This window comes from Mustela lutreola, chromosome X (genome assembly GCF_030435805.1).
Source record: "Mustela lutreola isolate mMusLut2 chromosome X, mMusLut2.pri, whole genome shotgun sequence".
Lineage (NCBI taxonomy): Eukaryota > Metazoa > Chordata > Mammalia > Carnivora > Mustelidae > Mustela > Mustela lutreola.
In genome coordinates, this window is record NC_081308.1 from 87,698,196 (window position 1) to 87,708,507 (window position 10,312).

The following is a 10,312-nucleotide window of genomic DNA, read 5'->3' on the forward strand; positions in this document are numbered from 1 at the left end:
ACAGTATTAAGAAATTATCAATTGTTAGGTGTAAAAATGCTATTGTGATATAAATATATATATTATATTATATATAAATTATATAATTAAGTACATGAGAGTCCTTATAGACACGTACTTTGAAAATACACGCAAAATAATATTAGGACCGGGATTTGCTTCAAAAATAATTTCTAAGAGTAGAAAGTGGGTAAGGAGATACATGAAATAATACTGGCAATGAGTTAACTTTCGCAGCTAGGTGATGAGTACAGTGGCTTTCATTATACCATTTTATTTTTGCATATGTTTGAAATTTTCCATAACAAAAGTTAAAGTTCATGTAAACTATAAAGAGAACGCAATTCTAAAAGGGAACAACAAAAGAAAAAGATATTAAGAAGAATTAGAAAAAATTCCATATCTTTTCTTGTCCCCCCACCCCACATACACATTTGGTATAGAGAAAATAGTGAGCGTTGGTAGCCGAGAGGCCCACAGGTTGGCAGCAGGGTGGGTGGGACATCTTGCTCATAGATGTCCTTGCATTAATTTTTTTTAATATTGCACTAAAATGTGATTATCTTCACCACTGAGTTTTCTGCACCTGCTTAAATTTGCCCCGTCCTCCTGGAGTGGATAGGGATATATCCCAGGAGCAGAAGAGAGGAAGAGGCAAGTCCCCAGGGAAGAACTGCGAAGGGCCAGTGGGCCCCTGAGAAGATACTGCCTTTCCCCAGCAGGCACAGAAACGCCCAGGAATATACAAAGAAGGGAGAGCCACAGAGCCCAGACAGGTGCAGTTAAGAAGGACCCGGCTCGGGAATCCTGGGTGGTTCAGCCGCTTTAGCGTCTGCCTTGGCTCAGGTCATGATCCCAGGGTCCTGGGATCCAGTTTCGCATGGGACTCCTTGCTCTGCGAGGAGCCTGCTTCTCCCTCTGCCTGCAGCTCCCCCAACTTGGGCTCTTTTTTTTCCCCCTCTGGCAAATAAATTAATAAAATAAAAAGGACCCGGCAGCAGAGGGGAACTGCGCTGGCCAACGGGCTGTGCGCCACCCTGCGGGCAGAAGCCGGCACGGAATGGGGGCGGTGCCACTCGCGGTGACGAAGGCCTCACGTGAGCCGCCAACGCTGACTCGCTCACCTCGCTGTAGCGTCAGAGCTGGCCTTCGCTCGCTCACTTCTCGGTGTCTACACCCGGTGGCCGTGCGGGCGCGCGGGCCAGAAGCGATCCCCAAGAGTCAGACGCGGAGGGGAAGCAGGTAAGGGACCGGGAGGAGGGGGAGCGTTCCCTGGTCTGGGTGTGGGAGAGCCCACGCGGCCCGCCGAGCCCTGCTGGGGGCCGGCTGCCCCGGAGCGAAGCGGCGCAAGGACCGCAGCGCTCGCAGCGCTCACGCCGCCTCGCAGCCCGCGTTTGGCCGCAGAAAACAGTAAGCCGAGGGCTGGACGGCGGTGAAGCGACGACCCTTCGGAAACACCTGCCTCTTGCACTCCCGCCCCGCCCCCGTCCTTCTTGGTGTGGAAAATGGTGGTCAGCGCTGGGGATGGGGCGGCTGGGTGTGGGGGCGAGGCGGCCGTGGAGGGTCCGGGCGGAGCTGGGTAGCTTCGGGTCGGCGGGGAGCGCTCGGCTGCAGCAGCCCCCGCTGTCCCCACCCCGGCCCTCTGCAGGTGTGCAAGTCTAAGTGTCACGGCGGCGCACTCTCGGCGAGAATTGGGAGGAGGAGACTGCAAGGATAGGCCCAGGTCGGTGCCGGGTACAGTGTGGGGGGCGGGGGGGAAAGTATGGAAAGCCCTGAGACCCCAGATTCCCTCCTCCCCCGCGCCCCCCGCCCAGCCCGTCCTCCATCTTGATGCCTTGCAGAGGCCTGGGCAGAAATTGGCAGGGAAAATGGTGGGCTTTGGTGGGGAAGGGGAGAGGAGCGACAGGGAGGGAGCGGGGGAGGGCTCGGACCGGGATCCCCCTGAAGAATGTAAGGAGCCTCTCAGGTGGGAGAGTAAAATTTTCAAAAGCCTTTGAAATCCTGGGCTCTGAATTTTGAAAGGTGCATAGTAGGGCCTCTGTCCTCGGTGCTGATCGTCCCACCACCCCACCCCCACCCCCCAAAATAGCGCTTTTCCTGGTCTCTTACCTCCTAGGAGCAATGGCGTCCAAACAGAAACAAGTGGTGAAAAATGTCAACATGGAAAATGCCCAGCAGGAAAACGAAGGAGAGGAACAGGGCCCCATGCAGAATGAAGAGGGATCACGCAATTCGAAAGGGGGTGAAGGCCAGAAGCATGGAAAAAATGTCAGGCTGGGGCGAATGAGACGACTTGTCCCTAATTTTCGGTGGGCCATACCTAGCAGGCATACTGATCACAATGAAGTGGGAGGTGAGGAGGAAAAGTTTGTAGGGCAGATGATGGAGGTCAAGAGAAAGACTAAGGAGCAGCAAATGAGACATCATAAGCGCTTCCAGACTCCTGAACCTGATAATCATTATGACTTTTGCCTTATACCTTGAAACCTAAGGTTTTCTCTGAGGTTGTTAATGTGGCCTCAGCTCTACAAGCTTGTAGTTTTGTGATTTACTTTTTCTGTAAAGCTTTTGGTGTTTCCACTTACCAGTTTGTAATTAAGTATTGTTTTGTCTCAAATGTAAAATTTTCTGTCCAGTAGGGCAATTTCACTCAGTTTTAGGAAAAACTATTCCTTTCATAAAGTGAAATTAATAAAGCAGTTTAAAAAGCAATCTTCCACTTTCACCCTAGTCTTTATTTTTTAATACTCCTTTCCTCTTCTAGCTACCTGGACTCAAAATCTCTAGTCTTTGTTTTCTGTTGTTGTTGTTCTCATCCCATGAGCAAGGATAACTCATAACTCAACATCTGATATCATTTTAAATATGTATGCCCTACTGTTTTTCAAGGAGTATGAGTCCACCACTGGCATAAAAACACCTTGGGAGGGGGGCTTTCTAAGAATGTAAAACATCTGGCTTCTATCCTCCAGACCCACAGATGGACACTCCAGAATCTCCATTTTTAACAAACTTTCCAGGTAAATCTAATGTACACGGGGCGCCTGGGTGGCTCAGTGGATTAAAGCCTCTGCCTTTGTCTCGGGTTGTGGTCCCAGGGTCCTGGGATCGACCTCGCATCGGGCTCTCTGCTCAGCAAGGAGCCTGCTTCCCCCAATCCCTCTCTCTGCCTGCCTCTCTGCCTACTTCTGATCTGTCAAATAAATAAATAAATAAAATCTTTTAAAAAAATATAATGTGCACCTTTAATCTTAGGCCACTGTTTTATGTATGTATGTATGTGTCTATGAATGTGGGGTGTGTGTGTGTGTGTTATGCACCCCACACAGTATGATGGAATATTAGCCATGAAAAAGAATGAAATGTTGGGTCACCTGGATGGCTCAAGTCGGTTGAGCATCTGCCTTTGGCTCAGGTCATGATCCCAGAGTTCTGGGATCAAACCCCAAGTGGGGATCCCCACTCAGCAAGGAACCTGCTTTTCCCTCTCCTCTGTTCATGCCTTCTCTCTAATAAAACCTTTTAAAAAAAGAAAAGAATGAAATCTTGCCATTTGCTATTACGTGGATGGAACTAGAGGTTTTATGCTAAATAAGTCAGAAAAAGACATATACCATATGATTTCACTCATATGTAGAATTTAAGGAACAAAACATGAACAATACAGGAAGGGAAGGAAAAGATGAAAACAGGTAGGCAAAACCGTAAGATTCCTTACTCTAGGGAATAAATTGAGGGTTGCTGGAGGGGAGGTGGGTGGGAGGATGGGGTAACTGGGTGATAAGCATTAAGGAGGGCACTTGATGGAATGAGCCCTAGGTGGTGTGTGCAAGTGATAAGTCATTGAATTCTACCTCTGAAATTAATAATATATGTTAATTAAGTTGAATTTAAGTAAAAATTATTTTAAAAAATCACAAATTTTAAAAGTCACTTCCTCAAACTTTGTTTCACAGATGAGGAAACTAAGTAGAGAAATGGTTTTCCCAAGGTCACATAGCCAGTTTGTGATAGAGGGGGGACCACAGTTCCTGGTTCAGGGTGCTTATCTCCTTACCACATCCCCTCCACAAGGCATGATTTGGAAATATGTGTGTACTGATTGCCAGTAGTATACATTAACAAAATCACTGTTTATTTCTTGTTCACACCCAGAATCCCTGCATGTTTAATTGGCAAGCATTTAAGGAGAGCCCTGTATCCCTTACAATATTTTGGAGCTGGAATGATCATTCACCTACTGTCTAGAGGAAGGGGATGATGGAGAGTCTGATCTGGAAATGCAAGGTGGTGAACCCACAGGCACTTCATAAAGGCTAGCTGATTGAGTGCTGTTTATGAATGGCCTTTTGTTCCTTCTGAAAATCAATACTATACCTTTCCATACACCAATCCCAGATTTCCCAAGGTAGCCCCAATTTTTTAAAATCTGTGGGTGGGAAGTGAGATCAGAACTTGACTGGTGGAAGAAGAACTGATGGAAGCCTCCTCATCAGGGTTCTTTGGGGGTGGTGGGGGTGGTGGGAGATGAGGACATATTTTCCAAAAGAAGTAATGTTGGGGTTAAGAATAAGATTTTTTGAAGAACTGAAATAAATCCCCTCTCTATGGTGTTTCTGAGGGTGTGGGATGATGAAGTCAGAACTTTCTGGAAGTGGTAAATGTCTGGGAACAAAGTCACAATGTGATTGGTTGAAGAACCAAATTAAGACCCCTTTATTGGGAGTTTCTCTGATGGTGGGGTGTGAGTACAGAACTCTCTACAAGCAGTAAAGTTTTGGGGCCATGATCAGAACATGACTGAAGACAAACAAGGAAGCACACTTTCCTGGATGTTTCAGCAGAGGTGGAGGGGTGAGAACAGAACTTTCTGGAAAAAGTAATAGCCAGGAGGAAAAGTAAGTCATGGAATTAGAAAGTGATTGAAGGAGAACTCAGTTACTTTTTTTTTTTTTTTTAAGATTTTATCCATTTATTTGTCAGGGAGAGAGAGAGAGAGAGCAAGCAGAGAGCGGCAGGCAGAGGAAGAAGCAGGCTTCCCGCTGAGTAAGGAGCCCTATGCAGGACTGATCCCAACACCATGGGATCATGATCTGAACTGAAGGCAGACACTTAACCAATTGAGCCACCCAGGCATCCCAAGAACTGTTATTTTAGTGAACACTTCCATTAACTTACACATCCCATGGGAGGGTCAGTCTAGGTGTGCAGTACATTCTGACTTTTTAAGGTGATGATGGAGATCTATTAGTTTGAAATGTCCCTAAAGAGGCTGGCAAGAAAATAAATATGGAAACAAAAGAATCAACCAGGAACAACAAAAAAGATTAATGCATTCATCCTTATCAGTCATTTAGGTGTTCGTGTTCGTTTAGTTTCTCAAGGAAATTGTGTATGTTTTCATAGATTTTGAAGTAAGGCTTGCGATAGAAGCCTAGTAATTAAAAAGAGAAAGAGGAGATCTATGAGAAGAGACGTTCAGAAGCATATGTTGTCACCCTCAAGTAATAGAAAACAAGATATCACTGAAGGAATCTTTAAAGAGGCCAGGAAGGAAAAAAAAAATGGACTTATAAAGAATAAAGCAAAAACAAACTAAATATCATAAGGAGAAAACACCAAAACAGGTTATCACTTCCAGTTCTTTCAGTCTGTGTCTACATGTGAGTAATTATTTAACTTTATTAAGGTATAAATTAAAAAATTTTAAGTACCTAATCCATGCAATTTGATCTGTTTTACATATATTTAAGTCTATGAAATCATGACCACAATGAAAATACCAAACACTTCCATTATCTCCAAAAGTATTTTTCTTCCAATTTGTAATTCAGCCCTCCTTCCATCCCCATGCTCAAGCAACCTCTGGTCTGCTTTCTGTCATTGTATTTCGCTTTATGCAATAATATAAAGTGAACCACAGAGCATGTACTCTCCTTTATTCTTACCTGGCTTCATTCATGCAACATAATGATTTTGCATGTAGTAATAGCTTATCCCTTTCTACTGCTGAGTGGTAGTCCATGATATAGTGAATGTTTATCCATTCATCTCTTGACGGACACTTAGATACTTTCCATTTTTTACTATTACAAATAAAGTCATAAAGTGTGCCTCAGAATATTGGTGCATTGGCAAATATTCATCAGTCAATGCACACTTGGGCTCTTTCCATAGTTTGGCTATTTTAGATAAGACTGCTATAAACATTGGGGTCCATATATCTCTTTGAATAGTGTTTTTTGTATTCTTTAGGTAAATACCTAGTGGTGTAATTGCTGGATCATATTCTAGCTCTATTTTTAACTTTTTGAGGAACCTCCATGCTGTTCTCCACAGTGGCTGCACCAGTTTGCATTCCCACCAACAGTGCAAGAAAGATCCCCTTTCTCCGAAACCTCACCAACACCTGTTGTTTCTTGTGTTAATATTAGCCATTCTGACAAGTGGGAGGTGGTAGCTCATTGTAGTTTTGATTTGTATTTCCCTGATGACGAGTGATGTTGAGCATCTTCTCATATGTCTATTGGAAATTTTAACCATCTTAAAAGGTGTATATTATCTTATAGCTCTAATTTTTATTTCTCTGGTGACTAATGATGTTCAGCATCTTTTCATATACTCATTAATTGTTCATATGTCTTCTTTTGTGAAGTAATTTGTTCCAATATTTTGCTAATTTTTTTAAAGATTTTTATTTATGTAAAAGAGAGTGTGTGAGCATGAGTGGTGGGGTGGTGCAGAGGGAGAGGGAGAACCAGACTCCCGGCTGAGCAGGGAGCCCAACTTCGGGCTTAATCCCAGGTCCCTGGGATCATGACCTGAGCTGAAGGCAGACACTCAACAGACTGAGCCACCCAGGTACCCCAATATTTTACTAATTTTTAAAATTTTGTTGTTCATCCTCTTACTACTAAGTTGCAAGATTTCTTTATAAATTCTATATTCAATTTCTTTGATACATAAGTTGCAAATTTTTCTCTCAGTCTTGGTTTGCCTTTTCATTTATTTAATGGTTTCTTTCAAAGACCAAAAGTTTTAAATTTACATGAAGCCCATTTAATCCACTTTTCCTTTTATAATTGTGTTCTATTTAAATAATGTGTTGCCTAATCCAAGTTTGTGAGACTTTCTCCTATATTTTACTCTAATAGTTTTATAGTTTTAGGCTTTTCATTTTGTTTTATGAACCATCTCATGTTAATTTTTGTGTAAGGTATGAAGTAAACTCTGGTGTTCATTTTGTTCCATATTGATATTCTACTAATACAGCACCATTGGTTGAAAAGATTTTCCTTTCTCTTTCCTATATGTTGTACCTTTGTCAAAAATCATGTATTCATATATATGTCGGTACTTTTGTACTTTCTATTCTGCTCTATTGATCTATATGTCTATCTTTTCACCAGTATCAAAATATCTTGATTGCTGTCACCTTATAGTAAGTATCAAAGCTAGGTAGGGAAACTCCTGCAACTTTGTTCTTCTCTATTAAAATTGCTTTGGATATTCTAGGTCCCTTGAATTTTCATATAAACTTTGGAATCAGCTGATCATTTTTTTAAGCCTGCAAGATTCTTATTAGAATTGGCTTGAATCTGTAGATCAATTTGGTAAGAATATCTATATTAATAGTGCAAATAGGGACAGTGTTTCTTGTAAGAAAAAACAAGAAAACAGTTATCTTGTCACAGTACTCAAGGACAAAGCCCCTGGGGTCTCCATAAACTGAAAACTCTGTGAATCTTTCACATAGAATGTCTTCTCTCTTTTTCTCATTTTTGGAAGTTCGTCACACTCTCACAATTAGTCAAGTATAGCTTCATGTAAATGACCTATTCAGATCCTTTCTGATAAGGATAACTGAGAAGGACACCAGGGCCCAAGAATTGCATTTGGAAAGCAGCAGGACCTGTGTAGAGAACAATGTAAAATATAAATTCTGACCATTAGGTCAAACATTTCCAAGTGAATGGCACAACCTAATCTAGTAGTAGACTAGTCAGGAGGACCAATTTCTGCATAAAGGTTAGACAATAGCAGAACCACTGCGGTTGTGTCCCCTAGGCACTTTGCATCCACTAGCAAGGCTATTATTTAAAAAAAAAAAAACAATAAGAAGTGTTGATGAAGATATGGAGAATTGTAACATTCATACATTGCTGGTGGGAATATATGACCATGCTGTTGCCATGGAAAACAGCTGGGCAATTCTTCCAAAAGTTATACATAGAGATACATGTGACCTAGCAACTCCTTTGTAAGAATATACTCAAGAGAACTGAAAACCTATGTTCACAAAACCTGTACACAAATATTCATAATAGTGAAAAAAATGCCAGCAACCCAAAAGTCCATCAACTGACAAACTAATAAGCAAAATGTGGTATATTTATACAACAGAGTATTATTCAATATATACAAAAAAGAATGAAGTCCTGGTAAATGCTACAACATGGATAAACCTTGAAAGCATTATTCTAAATGAAAGCCAAACACAAAAGGCCACATATTATATGATTTCATTTATAAGAAATATTCAGAATAGACAAATCTATTGAGACAAAAAGTAGAATAGTGCTAGTAGCTGGGAGGAGATGGGAATGAGGGGTAAATACTAAGGGGCTTAGAGTTTCTTTCTGGGATATTGAAAAGGAAAATATCAATAGCCAGATGGAACAATTTACCACAAATAAATAAAATAGTTTGGTCATCTCCCAATAATAGAAAAATATATAAACAGTAGCATGGACATATTTAGACATAAAAAGGCCTTTTAATATATGATAAAGTTGATATGTCAAATCTGAAAAGAAGAACTATGTCACTCAGTGTATTTTCTCATTTATTTATGTTATGTTAACTTGGAAATCAGCAAATTAATGCCTTCCAGAACTAGACATCCCTTCCTATTAAGAAGTGTTGTTGAATGAACTTCCACCAAGACATGACTAGGTATATGGACCATATGACAGAAGTTTGTAACAACCAGTCTTGTCATCTTGTCATCTCATCTCCTCTTTCTCCTTCTATCCCTTCATCATTATTGGCAAGTTTATGGAGTGCTTACTCCTGGCTAGAATTTCCTCTAGCTTCCTGGCCTTCACCTTCTTCCAAAGGTAACTAGTCAACCTTTTCCTCATTTGCTTGGTAGGTATTTTCCACGTTGAGATTTGTTTTTCCTTTTTCTTCTTTGAATTAAATTACTGTTAGGGAGGAAATGCTGAATGTGTGCTGCTCATTCCTGCACTCATCTGCTTTCTTGAATCAAGGAAATGAGTGCAAAGGTCTCACCCTCCCTCTAATTCACTCCTCTCTTCAGGTTCTTGCCTTTCTCCCAGACAACCAAGGCCAGTGTAGATTTCCTCATTCTCTCTCAACAACTTCCCATTTAGTCCTTTTCACAGTCCCTTCCCTTGACTGAATGAGAGGCAAGTAGGAGCAGTGTGACGGCCTAGTCATATTCTTGCCTAAGCCATATCCACTCTTTCATCCCTCACCCTAGACCTCCGGGCCAGATCATTGTGTCATACCAGCCTGCCCAAATTCCAAGCAGTTCCTCCTCCAATTTCCCTTCTTGAAATAAGACATGTCTAACGGATATTTAAACCTGCACACAGATGAGAGTGTGTGGTACTGAAGTGTTTGGTGGACAGACCAGTATATGAGACAAAAGTGTCTTTCAAGATTAACCACCCCATCTGCTCAAATCTCAAAGGTCCTCCTTTCTGTCCTGCCTCCCTCATCTCCAGCCACGAAGTGCCCACCATATTGAAATAGGGAACTTGTTTTCATGATTTCTTAGTCTCCGTTCATTCACTCTTGTGCCCTCTTACATACCACCATTTGTTTTATCTCCTTCCTCTTCATCTTGAGGCTTATCTCTCTGCGTTTATCTACTGTTTTCCTGTAGGCAGGTTGTGAAAGAAACAGATTATTTCCAAACCAGGTCTCTGTGTCCCTTCCATGATCCTTCTCCAGCCCTCCCTTCTATCCCTAGGCCCATCAATTTTATTCCAAAAGACTGAAGAGGCATAGAGCATACAGGCCAAAAACGGCTTCAGTCTTTGCCCTCCTTCATGTCCATGCACACTCCTTTAAGCCATATTCACCAACATAGTTCCTGGTCCAGTTGCCCACACAGACCTGGTTTGTTCTGGGGAAGTGTATTCCTCCCTGTCCTGCTCTGCACCAGATGCCAGCCCACCTCCGTGGAAAAGGGAGTGTTGCAGAAAAAAAGACCTGAACAAGAGGGACTTATGCTCCCCTTAACTCCTGTTCATGTGAGGGCCATGCATCACTGCAGAGCTCA

At 42.2% G+C, this 10,312-nt stretch overlaps 1 protein-coding gene across 1 annotated transcript; it reads left to right on the top strand.

Moving 5' to 3' along the window:
* The first annotated feature begins 1,085 nt into the window (after window positions 1-1,085).
* On the top strand, window positions 1,086-2,712 carry BEX4 (brain expressed X-linked 4). The gene is made up of 3 exons (XM_059158249.1): window positions 1,086-1,242; window positions 1,649-1,723; window positions 2,117-2,712. Exon 3 carries the CDS (start codon window positions 2,122-2,124, stop codon window positions 2,482-2,484), a length of 363 nt encoding a protein of 120 aa, XP_059014232.1. The 5' UTR covers window positions 1,086-1,242; window positions 1,649-1,723; window positions 2,117-2,121; the 3' UTR covers window positions 2,485-2,712.
* The last annotated feature ends 7,600 nt before the right edge of the window (window positions 2,713-10,312 follow it).

What these genes read in the sequence shown, in the direction of transcription:
- BEX4 (XM_059158249.1), top strand. Translation starts at nt 2,122, where the DNA reads ATGGCGTCCAAACAGAAACAAGTGGTGAAAAATGTCAACATGGAAAAT.